General features: G+C 45.5%; 1 protein-coding gene across 3 annotated transcripts in view; it reads left to right on the forward strand.

Annotated features, from left to right (window-relative positions):
* Nucleotides 1–16,110, forward strand: part of prkcha (protein kinase C, eta, a) — a 101,156-nt gene extending 85,046 nt beyond the window's left edge. For 2 of the 3 annotated variants that reach the window (XM_084310238.1, XM_084310239.1), the window contains exons 11-14: nt 5,917–6,055; nt 7,509–7,697; nt 13,840–13,986; nt 15,435–16,110. In XM_084310238.1, the coding sequence (XP_084166364.1) occupies nt 5,917–6,055; nt 7,509–7,697; nt 13,840–13,986; nt 15,435–15,575 (616 nt within the window). In that variant the 3' untranslated portion in view covers nt 15,576–16,110. The remainder of the gene's footprint in view (nt 1–5,916; nt 6,056–7,508; nt 7,698–13,839; nt 13,987–15,434) is intronic. The other variant, XM_084310240.1, reaches the window with a different exon arrangement.
* Nucleotides 16,111–18,170: the final 2,060 nt, after the last annotated feature.

Genomic DNA, 18,170 nt, shown 5'->3' on the forward strand with positions numbered 1-18,170 from the left:
TTCAAACCCGAAGTACCTCCAAACAGCACTTCTGCTGTTTTCTTTATCCACAAGCACAAGTTGCGGAGGCTCTGCATTTACCATCTTCTTCAGCTAAAATGTTTTGTTTACTAACAGAAGACTGCTCTGTGAGGGGGGAGGGCTGGAGCAGCCGGAGGGGCAAGAGTGCTCTGAACAGCGCGTCAACAACTTGCGGTAGAACACTCGCCAGCTGGTACCGATACTGCAGAAAGTATCTGTACTTCGGGAAATGAGTATCGAAGCCGCTTTAAATATTCAGTATCGATATGTATCGATACTTCGATATTTTTGACAACACTATTTGTTAGTGTCTCTTGAGCATACAATGAGCATACAATGACGCAGAAGAGGACACTGGCAACCACAGGCTGGTAAAACGCTGCACATGTTTCACCTGAGTCTCTTCAGAAAGAACAGTCTGCTCTGTCCCTTCTTGTAAAGGACATCAGTGTTGTCTAACCAGTCCAGTCTACTATTCAAGTGTACTCCTATGAACTTGCTGTCGCACCACCCCACGAAGCTTTCCACCAGGGCTCTGTACTCGTCCACATTGTCGTCCATGATCTAACTGATGATGAAGAGGGTCATCAGAGAACTTCTATAGGTGCCACATCCTCATGTTGTGGCTGAAGTTGGAGTTGTAGAGGATTAACAGGAAGGGTGACAGCATGGTTCCTTGGGGGGCACCGGTGTTGCTCACCAGCACATCTCACTGGCTGCCCTGCAATCGGACGTACTGTGGTCTGTTGGTGAGGTAGTCAGTGATTCAGGCCACCAGGCTGTGGTCCAGACTAGGGGTGTAACGATGCATCGATGAATCGAAATGCATCGATTCTAATGTGTTCGATTTGATGCATCAATTTGAATATGTTAGAATCGATTGTTTTTATTGACCTATAGTCCATTCATGCTGAGTGAATCAGTTCCCCCAGCCACATTTGTGTATTCAAAAACGTTTGGGGAATTAACTGATAGAAAATTAATCGAAAATTAATCGAATCGTGGTCAAATGAAGAGATTTCATGATGCATTGAATCGTTGCCAGAAGAATCGTAATCGAATCGTTGTGAGGTCGAATCATTACACCCCTATTCCAGACGCATTGTCATGAGCTTCTCCGCTAGACGCAGAGGCTGGATAGTGTTAAAAGGTGCTGGAGAAATCAAAGAACATGATTCTCACTGTGCTGTGTGGCCCCTCCAGGTGCGTATAGGCTCTGTGGAGTAGATGATGGCGTCCTCCACTCCAATGTTTTCCTGTTATGCAAACTGCAGGGGGTCTAGGGAGTCACTTGCCCGGGGCTTGAGGTTGCAGGACCAGCCTCTCAAAGGTCTTCATGATGTGTGACGTCAGAGTGACTGGCCTGTACTAAGTGATTCAGGGCGCTTGGGCATCCCTTCTTTGGCACCGTAACAATGCAGGGCAGAGTTGTGGCTCCCTCTTCAGCCTCAGGGAGAGGTTGAAGAGGTACTGGAGTCGTGCTGCCAGATGCCCGGTGCAAACCTTGAGTACCCTGGGGTTGGTGTTGTCTGGTCCTTTGGCCTTTTGGTTATGCTTTGGATCATTAGCAGTTCCTTTCCTTCTCCATACTCTTCTCTTCCCATCATTCTGGTACAAGTCGATCTTTGTCTCATCTGTCCAGTGGCTGTTGTTCCAGATGATGGCTTGCATCACTGTTAGTGACAGCTCTTTGGACCTCATATTGAGAGTTGACTGCAACAGATTCCAAATGCAAATGCCACACTTGAAATTAACTCTATTATCTGCTCCTTGTAAATAAAAGAATAACACACCTGGCCATGGAGCAGTTGAGCAGCCAATTGTCCAATTACTTTTGGTCCCTTAACACATCCTGCGCCAAAAACGTTGTACAACGTGTTTCAAGGTCATGCTAATTCTGCCATTCCACGCGTACAACGTTATTGAGATCATATTTCATTTTTTCGCCATGGTATTCAGAATGCCCTCACCCAGCCTCGGCTGATACAGTGGGAGCCTGCACAACTCTGCAACGCTTCAATACTGCCGCCTGCTGGTGATCGGGCGAGTTACAACCGGAAATGGGTCTCTGGTGATCTCCGTGTACCGGGGAAATGCGTCCGGCACTCACATATTGTTGCGGGACTCTAGACACACGTCCGTACATATGGATCGCTGCCATAACTCAAGAATCGATATGATTTGGACGTTTATTATTATTATACAAACAGGAAATGGATCTAGGTGATCCACGTCAAATAAGTGGGATCTTTTTCCTCCAGTCTCATCGGCGAACGGTAAGAGGACGCTGACGGCATTTTCAGCGTGATTGTTTATTATTATTAATGCAAACTGCTCTGATCAATATATCACCCATACTACATAAAGCATTTACTGACGATCACGGAATTATAAACGCCCCCCCCCCCCCCCCCCCCCCCTGTTCATCCGCGCATGATCAGTCATAACGTTTAGGATCATGTACAGTTGACATTTTTTATATAGCGTGTATTGGCAACAAACGGCAGTTGATAATCTATATATGCGTTTATGCCTATGTAGCCGGTGTGATCTTGTTGCGTTGTGTTTAGTCGATTCGACCCCTGTTAAGGGATCGCCCTGAGTGGGAGTTGAACCCCGATCTCCCGCGTCGCGGTCGCGGGCGGCATCACAGACCACTATACCAAGAAGTGAATTCACTTCTTGCTTCCGGGTCTGGATGCCTCTGGGGAGTGAGTTTACTTGCAGTACCGCTTACCATCCACAGCCACTGAACTACTTGTACCATCGTGACTGTGGATATACTGCGGTACCTCCGTTACACCTATGACTCACGTTCTAGGAATTACTGCAGAAAACGATAAAAACATATTTATATTCTAGACGGTATTTTCGTATGAATCTATGAATGAAAAAGTATAACGTTCCTACATCCTGAACGATAGATAATCGATGTTGAATGGGCCATAGTAATGTCAATTTAGCAATACAATTTAAAAAGTTATAGCCCTGCAAAGAAGGTAAACATCTCCATAGGCTTAGAGTGGTGGCAGAGAGTGGTATGAGACGGGGAAACTCTGTGGCAGTTAATGTGTTAAGGGGAGGCACATATGGAAATTGTTGTAATTTCTACACCGTTCACCTGATTTGGATGTAAGAGAGTCTGCACTTATTGTTATTGTTTCAAACTCATTGTGGTGGTGTACAGAGCCAAAATGATGAGAATTGTGTCAATGTCCAAATATTTATGGACCTGACTAAGTTTTAAAATGCCATTATGGCCGTGAATTAAGTATTAAATTATTTAAAAGGTCTTAAATGTAACTTGTTGAAACCTGTAGGAACCCTTTTGTTAATCTGTCTCTTTCAGATGACAAAATGGGCTCCACTGGCTGGAATGGAGGGGAGGAGCTTAACCTCCTGTGTCGATCACAACAATCAAACTATTTTAGGCTCGGGTGGGGCATGAATTAGGTTTATAAACAATTTTTAGGTGAAGATGAAGTCTGGCGTTGTACAGTAGCTTGACCAAGTGACACCAACGTTGAGAAAAGGAAGAAAAAAAAAGACACAGGAAGTTACTTACAAAAAAATAAATCTGTTACATGTCACATTTAACTTTCAATCAAAGTTACATGACAAGGGGCGCCCTCGTGGCGCATACCATAGTGCCTCGCGCACCTACGCGGCCGACCCGGGTTCGATCCCAGCTCCCGTTGTTATTTGTCGCATGTCCTCCCCACCTCTCCTCCCGTTCGCCCTCTCCTCTGTCGGTCCTGCGTGACCAATAAAGCTGTAAAAATGCTAAAAGATAATTAAAAAAGAAAAAGTTACATGACAACATTCCTTTATCTGAAAACCAATTAGTTATATATAACTGTATATACTGTATTTCTCCTTAATAAAATGGTTATACTGGAGTTATTTACAACACTACTGCCTCCTATATTTAGTTACCAACAGGACATTAGTTCTGTCTCAATATGATACCACTATGATATCGATTTGCCAGTAGCAATGACAGATAACAGCAAACCTTGGCCACATAGTTTTGGTAACATGTGGAAAGTTTATTTATGGTCAGTCTTGATAAGTAAATATTGACAGGAGAAGGCTCATTCCCGCTTGCTACACCCAGCCGTCTCTGAGTCAGCTTCCTCTCTGGAACTCTTTTGGCTCTTCCTGGCTGCTAGTTATTGGTCCAGTGGGTGTCTGTCCATCTGTCAGTTTGTCTCATCAGTCCAAGTGCTAGGACTGGAGGAGCTCCAGTGTCCTCATATTCTGTTCTCCTCTCACGATAGACGGGTTGTTTATAAGCATACTGTGTGCAAGCCAATCGGCAATACCTGCTGAATCATGTGACTAAGTTGCCACCTATCTGTGTGAGCTGCTGTGCCAAAAGTACAACGGGGCTCTATGGAGAAACCATGGCACTCCCCTGACTAAAAGTACAACAGGGCTCTATGGAGAAACCATGGCACTCCCCTGACTAAAAGTACAACAGGTCTCTATGGAGAAACCATGGCACTCCCCTGACTAAAAGTACAACAGGGCTCTATGGAGAAACCATGGCACTCCCCTGACTAAAAGTACAACAGGGCTCTATGGAGAAACCATGGCGCTCCCCTGACTAAAAGTACAACAGGGCTCTATGGAGAAACCATGGCGCTCCCCTGACTAAAAGTACAACAGGGCTCTATGGAGAAACCATGGCGCTCCCCTGACTAAAAGTACAACTGGGCTCTATCTATGGAGAAACCATGGCACTCCCCTGACTAAAAGTACAACAGGGCTCTATGGAGAAACCATGGCGCTCCCCTGACTAAAAGTACAACTGGGCTCTATCTATGGAGAAACCATGGCACTCCCCTGAGTAAAAGTACAACGGGGCTCTATGGAGAAACCATGGCACTCCCCTGAGTAAAAGTACAACAGGGCTCTATGGAGAAACCATGGCACTCCCCTGACTAAAAGTACAACAGGGCTCTATGGAGAAACCATGGCGCTCCCCTGACTAAAAGTACAACAGGGCTCTATGGAGAAACCATGGCGCTCCCCTGACTAAAAGTACAACTGGGCTCTATCTATGGAGAAACCATGGCACTCCCCTGACTAAAAGTACAACAGGGCTCTATGGAGAAACCATGGCGCTCCCCTGACTAAAAGTACAACTGAGCTCTATCTATGGAGAAACCATGGCACTCCCCTGAGTAAAAGTACAACGGGGCTCTATGGAGAAACCATGGCACTCCCCTGAGTAAAAGTACAACAGGGCTCTATGGAGAAACCATGGCACTCCCCTGAGTAAAAGTACTTTTAAACTAAAATGGCTGGATGTCATTTCGCCCAATCAGCATGGCTGTGAGCAGGCCCGGACTGGCCATTGGGAGCACTGGGAGTTTCCCCGGTGGCCTGGCTTGCTAAGTGGCTAAATAAATAAAAATGGCAGAAAAGAAAATGTTTCTTCCCCTGCTTAAAAAGACTGGGGCTTTATTTTGTTCCATATTTCCTGGCCTTAATGATTTTCTCAGTCTGGCTGTGACTGAGTCTTTCACCTTTTCCGTATCTAGCTTCGACTGATTGCTTGTTTAGATCGCTAGCATGGCAATTTTAACATTTGCAAATATATTGTAGCCTGCTCCGTTGTTCTGACCAGGATTACGTTCCTTTTTGCCTCCCTGGCGAGTCTGACGTGGACAAGAAACCCGTCTATAGACTTCACTCCACACAGGATACACTGTATTTATAAACTACACCAAGAGGACAGTGTGCCACCAGATTGTCTTCACAAAAAGCTTTTGCTGCCCCACTGCCTGGCCTTTCATGGAGACGGATACTGGTGTGTTTTACATGTGGTGTTTAGGATATTTCTGGTTGGAAATATTTCACGCTGTGTGTTTGTCTTTTGTCTTGCAGGGATCTGAAGCTGGATAATGTTCTTCTTGATAAAGACGGCCACTGCAAGATAGCAGACTTTGGCATGTGCAAGGAGGGCATGTTCGAGGGCATCACCACGGGCACTTTCTGTGGTACCCCTGATTACATCGCTCCTGAGGTCAGTTCTTCCCCATTCTACTCGACAACTTATAGTACTTCACTACATAACATACCGAACAATGCAACTACTTGTCATGGTGTGCACAAAGACTCCGAAACCTTAACCCCCCCTCAAATAGATACACATGAGGACATGGACCCACATGTAGTAAGATTTTCTCAGCCGGACCCCCATCTGAGAAGATTTGTTGTTCGATATGATGTAGTTCATATCATATCACATGTAGTTGTCTCTGTAGGTGGGAATAAAAATGTAGGATCCGAATATTCATCGTATTTGTAGGATAAAGTTGCCCTCTGTACGTTCAATAATGCCAAAAGCCACATAACATAGGATGATTTGATCATATGCCTTCGGTCAAACAAACTTGACATTATCACTGACCCGCTCCATTTCAAGTCAATCAGACGCTCAGTCTCTAAATCGTGTCATACCACCACCAATCAGACGCTCCGTCTCTAAATACTCTCCTACCAACACCAATCACACTGCATGCGGCGGGGCTTCGTTTTGACAGACTGACTCATGTTCATCGTTGTAACGAGCATCTGCTCATTTGAAGAGAGCTTGTATGAGAGACTGCTTATGGCTGCATCCATGTGAGAATAAGTAAAGGAAATTTGTGCTGAAGAGGAAGGTGAGGACAGAGGAGAGGAGAAGAGGAGGGCAGGGTCATTGTTGGAACAGTCCTAAATACATGTCTTCTGAAATTACACATTTTCGCCTATTTGTTTTCTTGGTTATGACTTGCAAACTCTTAAGCCTCTGGGATGATAATTCAACATTTCCCATCTGGCAACACTGCCCGTCAGGGACTTCTGGGGGTCCCCGGATGCTTGGTTTTGGGAGCTACTGGCATAGACAGTCCACTCTCTCTCTGTCCACTGGATCTTCAGTTCAGGTCAACTGAGGTCGCATAGCTCAACCGTCCAACCCCATCCTCTCGACATCTCCACCACTCCAAACACAAACATTGCGACCACTGGCCATTGCTCCAGACTTTCTGGTGGCCTACTGCAAGCTAGCACACCTGTGTGGACTCGGCCGGCAGCCACCTTTTTTACTCTGTCCCCGGAGGACTCTGGAGTTGAATTGACAGCCCTCTGATCCCCTCATCGAAATGCAGAGACATATACTTTGTTGTCCTAAATGAGGGGACAGGGGTTTTATCTGTGGTGTGTCAGTGTTTTTGTGGAAAAGCTTTTAGAGTTTTATTTAAGACTGCCGTGCATGTCTGGATTTATGAATGGCTCCTTTGCTGTCCTCAGCAATCGACCCTCAGTGTAGCTCAATTATGAAAAGCTAAGCCCACACTCCCCGCTAACTGACCATCATGCTGTAATGTTTAGCTTAGTGCAGTTCTGTAATGTATGTAGCAGCTAAGCCCTCTAATGCTCTCGGTGCAGTGGTGTGATGTTTAACACATTAGTGCGATGTGATGTGCTTACAGATTCTTCAGGAGATGTTGTACGGACCCTCTGTTGATTGGTGGGCGCTGGGGGTGCTGCTGTACGAGATGCTGTCTGGACACGCCCCCTTCGAGGCAGAGAACGAGGATGACTATTTCGAGTCTATTCTCAACGAGGAGATTGTCTACCCCTCCTGGCTGAGCACAGACGCTGTGAACATACTGAAAGCTGTGAGTGGATTGTCCTCTGCTCCTGGGATGGAGTCAGATGTGGTGGATTTGTGGTTAAATGGACATTTAGTATTTCCGTTGGTTATTTCTCCATCAGATGCTTGTTACATAGTGGGAAAAGTATTTATTGCTACATTTGTCATTCTTTTTCACTAAAATGACATGGTTGACATTGTTTATTGAAAATCAAGGGGTACTATTGCTTGCATGGAATGGTGACATGGCCATGTATACTCGCAATTTAAGAACGGGTACAAGGCACAGGCTCTTAGTCCATTCGGCAAGTCGGACCACGCCGCCATCTTTCTTTTGCCAAAGTATAAACAGAGTTTTAAGCGTGCGCCGGTAGTATCGCGAGAGGTTAAGCGTTGGATTGTGACGTCAGAGGAGACACTCCAGGCTGCACTGGAATGCACAGATTGGAGTGTGTTCCGTGATAACACAGCCAATATGAACGAATACACTGAAACGGTGCTTGACTTTGTCTGTACTCTGGTAGAAGAAACAATCCCCTCTACCACAATTAGAGTTTACCCAAATCAAAAGCCCTGGGTAGATAAATCCGTCCGTGAGGCTCTGAAAGTGCGCACCTCAGCCTACAACGCCGGGCTTGTGACAGGCAACATGAATGACCACAAGGTGGCGAGATACAACGTCAGGAGAGCAGTAATAGAGGCAAAACATAGGGATAAAGTTGAACTTCAGTTTGAACAGGCTGACTCTAGAGGTATGTGGCAGGGCCTCAGAACGATGACAGATTACAAAGGCACCTCCCTCAAACTGAACAGTGACATCTCCTTAGCAAATTATCTCAATACCTTCTATGCGAGGTTTGAGGCTGTGAATAACAACACCAGCCTACAAACCACTGCAATGGAGGGGGGGCGCTGCTGATGGAGATTCAGTGTTCAGAATAACAGAACATGAGGTGAGGAGGACCTTTAAGAAAGTGAATATCAGGAAGGCAGCAGGACCGGACGGCATCCCCGGCCGCGTCCTAAAAGTCTGTGCCGACCAACTGGCCCCGGTATTCACTGACATATTTAACCTGTCCTTAGAACAGGCTGTCATCCCCACCTGTCTGAAGAAGTCCACCATCATCCCTGTACCCAAAAAATCTACACCCGCTTGCCTCAACGACTACCGCCCTGTAGCTCTCACCTCCATAGCCATGAAGTGCTTTGAGAAGCTAGTGAAGGGCTACATCTGTTCCTCCCTCCCCATCAACCTGGACCCCCTGCAATTTGCATATCGCCCCAACAGGTCCACGGAGGACGCCATAGCCCATGTGCTGCACACAGCAGCATCACACCTGGACAAGAGGCAGGGGAACTATGTGAGAATGCTGTTCATCGACTACAGCTCAGCATTCAATACCATAGTCCCCTCCAAACTCATAGCCAAGCTCAGGGACCTGGGCTTGAACTATGACCTCTGCCAGTGGGTCTTGGACTTCCTGACGGGTAGACCCCAGGTGGTAAGAGCAGGCAACTGCACCTCCTCATCCATCACGCTCAACATAGGGGCCCCCCAGGGCTGTGTTCTGAGTCCCCTCCTCTACTCCCTGTACACACATGACTGTGTGGCACAGCGGAACAACAACACAATCATCAAATTTGCTGATGACACAGTAGTGGTGGGCCTGATCTCTGCCAACGACGAGAGGGCCTACCTGGAAGAGGTAGAGAATCTGTCACAGTGGTGTCAGGAGAACTGCCTCTCCCTGAACGTCAGCAAAACAAAAGAGATGATTGTGGACTTCAGGAGGTCGGGGGTCAGGGACTACAGCCCCCTAAGCATCGACGGGGCACCGGTTGAGAGAGTGAACCGTTTCAAGTACCTCAGAGTCCACATATCTGAGGACTTGACATGGACCACACACATTGACAGTGTTGTGAAGAAGGCACGGCAACGCCTCTACTTCCTAAGGCGCCTAAGGAAGTTCCAAGTCAGTCAGAAGATCCTTAAGAACTTCTACTCATGCACAATAGAGAGCATCCTGACTGGCAATATCACCTCCTGGTTTGGGAATAGCACCGCACAAGACCGTAGCAGACTACAAAGAGTGGCACGTTCAGCCGAACGCACAATTGGAGGGGGGCTTCCCACTCTCCAGAACATTTACAACAAGCGGTGCAGGGGTAAGGCTAAGAGAATTATCAAAGACTCCAGCCACCCAAACAACTGCCTCTTTGAACTGCTGCGGTCAGGCAAGCAATACCGGAGTCTCATGGCAAGCACAGAAATACTCAGAAGAAGCTTCTATCCCCAGGCCATCAGGATGCTCAACGAACAATAACACTATGTAACAACCATCAAATGCACTCACAGCACACACATCCACACGCACACACTCACTTTAAACAAACAACTCACTGCAGCACCCACTTTACACACTTTAGAACACCTAAACACACTTTATATTTATTGGTAAAGAATTTGCACTACAACCCATACCTCATTACACCTTACTGTAAATTGTACCTCATCCCATTTCTGCTTTGCACTATATAGTATATTGTATATTAGTATATTGTATGGTAACTCAGTTACTTCTACTCTGCATTGAACATTGTATATATGTACATACTGAACACTTGTGTCCACGTACGTGACTTCTATTTTTACTTGCTATACTTATTTTATTTTATACTTATCTATTATAGTCTAGCACAGTCTCTGGAGCGTAATAGAAAGAAGCATTTTGTATAAAGGTATTCTGTACTTCTGTATGACAACTAAAAGAAACTTGAAACTTGGCATTTTATGAAATTTTTTGACATGTATTAACTGTTTTGCACAATTTGGTGTCTAAAGAAAAATAACCCACTTGAATGCAAAATGTTGAGGTCCCTTTTAATAGTTATACTAAACATACTAACAAACGTCATGATGAATAAAGATGGACGAGAGCTGCAGTAGGTTTTGCTCATTACTATTTGGTTTTCACATGTCTTAACAGTTTGTCCCCAGGTCGCCTGCCCTGACATTGTACACATAATACAATTACAGGAAATATACTTTACTTTTACCCCCCCCCCCCCCCCCCCTCTCTGTTGGCAGAGAAAATCTATTTCTCACTGTGGCTGTATTTAGAACATTGAGGGGGATTGCCGATAACTGGTACAGTTACCAGTAGGCATTTGCATGATGGCATATGCAAATGACACGTGGCCTGAGTTTGTACAAACTGTTCTGCTAACTGACGATGCTACAAGGATATGTGGAAATGTGTACGTGTGACACGTATGTCCACAGGCAATAACGAGATCCAGTAAGAGATCATAGGAAGAAGGGCTTTGTTCTGGATTTCTGTGAATGGGGTGGGTAGTGATTGGTCCTGACTGACTTACTGCAGACTGACTGCAGAACGACTGGTAGTCTCGCAGTGCTTGGGGCAGCACTCTTACATAAGAATATCAAGGCACTGTCCACTGCCCAGCCATAACACACAGGCTATAAATACCCCCTCCCACCACCACCATCATCTAGCCTTCTCTCCCTCATCCCTAGTGTTATTGCAACATGCTTTGGGAAGCGGTGCTTCCAAGCTCCACCACCGATATGCTCCTAGCGACGCGCATTACATAAAGACGAGTGTCGTCACGTCCAGGAGCTCTGGACAGTTGAGTGGATTTGAATGCTAGTGCACTATTTATACTGGAGGCTGATCCCAGGCTCTTCTTGTTCCTGTGAGTTCCTGGTAAGCATCTCTATAGTCCTGTAGGCATCTCTATAGTCCTGTAAGCATCGTCCTGTAAGCATCTCTATAGTCCTGCAAGCAACTCCAGAGTTCAATGAGCAGGAAAAGGGATTTAGTAGTGTGCTCTTGTGAGTTTGAATCCATTGCTGCTCTCAACCTTTGTTGCACGGAACTCCTTCCCCCATCTTTACTTTTAATGTCCACTGTATATCAAACTAAATCAAAACTGCTGTAAAAATGTATACAAAAAAAAACATTTATAAAAAGTTATAAAACTTCTTTATTTTTTTTTAAAGAAAAAAGGTTACGTAGGGCTGCTAAGTGGCACAGTGGGCAAGGCGCTCGCCACTAACGCAGGAGATGCTGGGTTCGAGCCCAGCTCTCTGCGTTGCTTCCAGCTTGGCTGGTCGTTCATACTAATACAATTGGCAGTATTAGGGGGTGGGAAATCCGGTGGGTGGGGATCGGACGTTGTGGACAGCGACTCCTACAGGTCTGTTGGTGCGCCTGTACAGCAGAATCGGGAAGTATCGGGGGCAGCGTGAGCCTCCCACACGTTACTCCTCGCCACAGAGATCGCGCTGTGCAGGTGAAAAGATGTGACGGCTGCCTCCTCGTGTACCGGAGGGGACACGTGATGCAAGGCTTCGTCCACATTGCAGCCGACCAGTGGGAGGCATGGTCTAGCAACGTTCGAGACAGGGGAGGGAAGAATTGGATAATACGAAATTGGGATGGGAGAAAAATAGAAAAATGGGGAGAAAAAAGTAGATAAAAAATAAAAGAAAAAAGGTTACGTTTTCAATCAAGTGGTTTCTGTTTGACTAGTGTGCTGGTGAACAAGTGGAAGATTACTTCATGAACATTCTAATTAATCCATGAGTAATTGGTCCCTGTCCCATAGATTTGGATGTGTCTGATATGGTACACTCGACTAGTTCTCCTTTTTCCTGCCATACTGCTGACACGGCAGGCTGGGTGAAGTGGGTGGTACGGTGCAGTCATGGAAAGATGGCATTGGCTGCGGTGGCATAGCCTTGGCAGCTGTGTGGTCTGCAGAGTGGGAGAGAAATTCCATGGAATGGATCCCGAACCGAATGGCCCTGTAGGAAATGCTCTGCTTGCCCTCCTGATTTCCTCTCCTCGTCTCTTCTGCATCTTTTCCTATATCTTTCCACAATTCACTTACTTCTTCCGTCTCGGCTCTGTTGTAGCGAACGGTGACGTGGCGAGGCATATTGATATCCAGGTGGACTGGGGCTGAATCTTACCACACTCAACCCAAGAGACACCGTTAATTTGTTTTGGCTGTATCTGAATGTCACTGTGTGTGTGTGTGTGTGTGTGTGCGCGCATGTCTGTGTGCACGCACCAAGAGAAAGGGCCAAGACGCGTTCATTTGTTTCTCTAGAATCCCCCCTGAGGCCAGGTTGAAACGCTGTTTGTTTTGCTTTGGCCTCGCCCCTCTGGCCTCTCCCTCCTCCCAGCATCCGATGGTCATCACCGAGAGATTGTTCACAGTTTGAGTCCCGAGAAGTGACTCAGCGTGCTATTGTTGCTCTATGTTCAGTATAACGACAGGAAATTAATTCAACCTGAACTCTGCTTTCCCGTAACGTACCTACAGTACTTGATGCCTTTCCAACAAAATGCGATGAGGTCAGAGGTGCTAGACAGTCTCTTGGGTGTGTTTTGTGTGGGAGGTTTGCAGGGGGAGGAGACTGATGAGATGCTTTCCTGACTTGATGGCAGTCTGGAAGAGCTCCAAACAATGACTCGAGCCTGATCAACCTTCAAAAGACTTAATCCATTTTCCCGTTTATCTTGGAAATGTAGTCCTGTGTAACTCGATACATAAACCATTCTCATTTATTATGTGTATTTAAAAACGAAAAGCCCATATCTACTGTGCACAATATTGTATTCTTTCATATTGTGATATCAATATAAATGATAAATAATGTTCAAACTGAGTGAGGGGTTTGATTCCCACTCGTGTCATCTATGCTAAAAACGCATGGTACTCTTAAGGCACTAAGAGTGTCGACCAAATGTCATATTTCAGTGGTTCTCAAACATTTTCACGGCAAGGACCTCTAAACCGACACTAATTAGACCACAGAACCCCATTTGATAAGATGTTGTTCCAGTGTCCCTCATCTGATAAGATCTTTGCTTTTAGATCTGTTTCACTGACTACAGAATTGTATGTTGATGGAGGAGATAACGGAGGAGAGAGTTAAACCCATCACCAGAATAGTCATACATTCTGTTATTGTGTTCCTTTTATGGTTGGAATTATAGTGAAATTACTCTATTCTTAATTTTGCAGAGGACCCCCTGGAAACCCTTCAGAGACCCCCCTGGGAGTCCCCGGACCCCACTTTGAGAACCACCGTTGTGTAAACATCCTGTTCACCAATTTCTCTGTTCCTCCAGTTTCTGACAAAGAACCCTGCCAAGCGCCTGGGCTGTGTGGCCACAGAGGGCGGGGAGAGCGCTGTGACTGGCCACGCCTTCTTCACTGGCATCGACTGGGAGAAACTAAACCGCAGAGAGCTGGAGCCGCCCTTCAAACCCAGGATTGTAAGTGATGGGATTTATGACATAATAAAGTCGATACGATACAATGGAGCCATTTAACACTACCTCAAGTTTTTTTTTCATCTTCACAACTTAAACAATTGTGGTTTTATCCCTCCGGTCCTCTTCCACTGCTTCCCTCATCGTCCCGTCATCCAAATTAAAAAGTTTTGGTGATCGGGCTTTCTCACAAGTTGCACCCCGACTCAGGAACACCCTACCTCAGACCATCAGAGACTCTCCTTCACTCTCCACCTTTAAATCCTGACTCAAAACCCACCTGTTCTCCCAAGCGTTCAACCTTCCCTACCCATAACCACCCTCCTTCAACCTACCACCTCCCTTTCCCCTTCACTACCTTCTCTCCTGTCCCTCCCTCCCTCCCTCCCCTCAGTTTCCCTTACTTACTTCCCTGATTGTCTCCAATACTGGCTTCTGTATTTGTTGTTTGTTACTCGTGGTTTTATGTTCTTGTGTACTCATATTGTTCCCTATGGTTCTATGTTTCTTTGTTCTTGCCTATTGTCAGCGAGTTTGGGTCTTTGAAAAGCACTATACAAAATAAATGAATTATTATTATGTCGTAAAAAACGGGTTCTGACGATTCCTATATCGGTTGACGGTTAACCTTTCACTACCACACTATAGAAGGTTAACCATTTCACTACCACACTACAGACTGTTAACCTTCTGTAGTGTAGTAGTGAAAGGTTAACCTTCTGTAGTGTGGTAGTGAAAGGTTAACCTTCTGTAGTGTGGTAGTGAAAGGTTAACCTTCTGTAGTGTGGTAGTGAAAGGTTAACCTTCTGTAGTGCGATAATGAAAGGTTAACCTTCTGTAGTGTGGTAGTTAACACGTAGGGCTGTCTTAAATACTTCGAAGCTTCGAAGCTTCGTTCGATGGGCATGGGATTCGAATATGAAAATAAAATTCGATTATGTAAAAAAAAGAATATATATATATATTTTAGAATTTTTATTTTTTTATTTTTTTTGCTAAATCAACTCTGCCTCTCTGTTAATTACAACAATCAATGCTGTTTGTTATTTAAGATGAGGTCGGACTCGGCACTGACAGATTTGTGTTCATTGTGCTGCTTTTATAAAGCCTCAAATGACGACTTACAATATTTCATGGAAGTAAAGTGTTTAGTTTGTCTAAGATTTAAAAAGGTTTAAACTTTACAGCACTGACAAAGTTGAACAAAGTGCTGTACAAGTCCCACAACATTAAAAAAATATATATATTAATAAATATTTATTATTATTATTATTCTTTTTTTTTTAAGCTTCGAATTAAAATCTAATCTCGGCCCCGAAGCTTCGAATTCCAAAAAAAATCGAAGGTCAGCCCTATTAACACGTAAACCCTTTGTTGTGTGGTAGTGGAAGGGTTAAATAACCATATTTCATAGCAGCTTATACACAACACTTGTTTCTTCTCCTCCCCAGAAAACTGCAGAGGACGTGAACAACTTTGACCCCGACTTCACCCAGGAGGAGCCCACCCTCACGCCCATCGAGGACCCCCTCATCCCCTCCATCAACCAGGACGAGTTCCAGAACTTTTCCTTCACCTCATCCGAACTCTAGAGCTAGGAATCTTCATCCTCCTTTCAACCCCCCCCCCCCCCCAGGACTACTGTCCAATTCCACTCGTCAGAGTCCTTACCTCGTCCTGCAGACTTGTCCCACCGGTGCATTTGAAACAAGACAAAAACACATCTCTTCTTCCTTAGCCCCCCCCCCCCCCCCACACACACACACCTGTAGCTTCAGAATTTCTGTTGAAATTTGATATGCCCTTTTATATGCGTGCATCGTGATAGGGAGACATGGGGGCATCGGTCCACAGGGCCTGTATAGACTTGTGAATCTCCTCATCTGCCCGAAGGAACAAGCTCTGGGAGGTTCTGCTATTGTTGTTTTTGGAGCCTCCCCCAGCCGTGTGGAAAAACACAGGACGATCCTACACGTAGCCTGGCTCAGGTCAGGTTAAGCCTCGTGCTAAAGAGACTATTAGGACAAAAATGATATGGTAATACGATGTACGTTTTTTTTTTTTTTTTAATGCTCTCACCAACAGATGTATGAATTTGCTTCCAGTTATTTAAAAGTTTAATAAGCACTTTTGGGTTTGGGTTTGTGTTTAATGATTTCGGACTCTTGTGTTGCCAGTGTCTTGGCTCTGGAATGGTCTGGGTGTTGGGAATCGGGGTCCATTTTAATCCAACTCTGCCTGAGATTCCCAGAAGAGTTGAGCTGCTGGTTAGAATCCTGGAAAGATTGATGAGGGGAGACTATACTCTGTGATGTTTCTCTACTTCTCAAAACATGCGCATAGACAAGACATACACACACAAACAAACAAGTCAATGACCCAATAAGAAATATTTCACTCTTCAATTTGATCCAAAAAAAAGATATTTCACTCTTCCAGGGAAGGGGAAAAAAGCTAGAACTTGTTTCGGAAGACAAATCTGTCAAATCTTTCAAATACTGCACCCAAGTGATCATCTATACCTGGGTTAATTGGGCTCTTCTTCAAATGGGAGTTTGATGTGCAGAATTTCACACACAGTATCCTGTGGCAATTTATTGGCATCCCTCCAGTATGACTAGGACTCCTTCACGTAACTTGACGTATTCAAACAAAGTTGGGCTGATGCAATATTTCAAGTTCAAGTTCAAGTTCTTTAATAGTTGTCATACAGAAGTACAGAATACTTTCATACAAAATGCTTCTTACTGTTACGCTCCAGAGACTGTGCTAGACAAGATAGTATCAAATAACATAATAACATAATATAGCATGAATTTAGAAGAAGAAAAATGAGGTCACAGTGTTCGGTATAGACATATGTACAATGTTCTGAGTTACCATATAATATACAATACACAATACTATGCAGTGTACTAATGTACAGTACTATCTAGTGCAAAGCAGAAATGGGATGAGGTACAATTTTAGGTACAATTTACAGTAAGGTGTACGAGTTGTAGTGCAATCCTTCATCCATAAATATAACGTGTGGGGAGTGGGTGCTACAGTGTGTTTGTTTAAAGTGGGTGTGTGCTATAAAGTGTGTGGAGTGGGTGCTACAGTGTGTTTGTTTAAAGTGAGTGTGTGCGTGTGGATGTGTGTGCTATGTGCGTTTGGTGGTTGTTGTTGTGTAGTGTTCATTCATTGTTCGTTTAGCAGCCTGATGGCCTGGGGATAGAAGCTTCTTCTGAGTCTTTCTGTGCTCGCCTTGAGACTCCGGTATCGCTTGCCTGACCGCAGCAGTTCAAAGAGGCAGTTGTTCGGGTGACTGGAGTCTTTAATGATTCTCTTAGCCTTGCCCTTGCAACGCTTGTAGTAAATGTTCTGGAGGGTGGGGAGCCCCCCTCCAATTGTGCGTTCGGCTGAACGTGTCACTCTTTGTAGTCTGCTTCGGTCTTGTGCAGTGCTATTCCCAAACCAGGAGGTGATGTTGCCGGTCAAGATGCTCTCTATTGTACATGAGTAGAAGTTCTTAAGGATCTTCTGGCTGACTTGGAACTTCCTTAGGCGCCTGAGGAAGTAGAGGCGTTGTCGTGCCTTCTTCACAACACTGTCAATGTGTGTGGTCCATGTCAAGTCCTCGGATATGTAGGCTCCGAGGTACTTAAAGCTGTTGACTCTCTCAACCGGTGCCCCGTCGATGCTGAGGGGGCTGTAGTCCTTGACCCCCGACCTCCTGAAGTCCACAATCATCTCCTTTGTTTTGCTGACGTTCAGGGAGAGGCTGTTTTCCTGGCACCATCCCGCCAGGACCTTGACCTCTTCCAGGTAGGCCCTCTCGTCGTTGGCAGAGATCAGGCCCACCACCACTGTGTCGTCAGCAAATTTGATGATTGTATTGCTACTCCGCTGAGCCACACAGTCGTGTGTGTACAGGGAGTAGAGGAGGGGACTCAGAACACAGCCCTGGGGGGCCCCTATGTTGAGGGTGATGGATGAGGAGGTGCAGTTGCCTGCTCTCACCACCTGGGGTCTGCCAGTCAGGAAGTCCAAGACCCACTGGCAGAGGTCATAGCCCAAGCCCAGGTCCCTGAGCTTGGCTATGAGTATGGAGGGGACTATGGTATTGAATGCCGAGCTGTAGTCGATGAATAGCATTCTCACATAGTTCCCCTGCCTCTTGTCCAGGTGTGATGCTGCTGTGT

Source organism: Notolepis coatsorum (genome assembly GCF_963971535.1).
Source record: "Notolepis coatsorum genome assembly, chromosome: 3".
Classification (NCBI taxonomy): Eukaryota; Metazoa; Chordata; class Actinopteri; order Aulopiformes; family Paralepididae; genus Notolepis; species Notolepis coatsorum.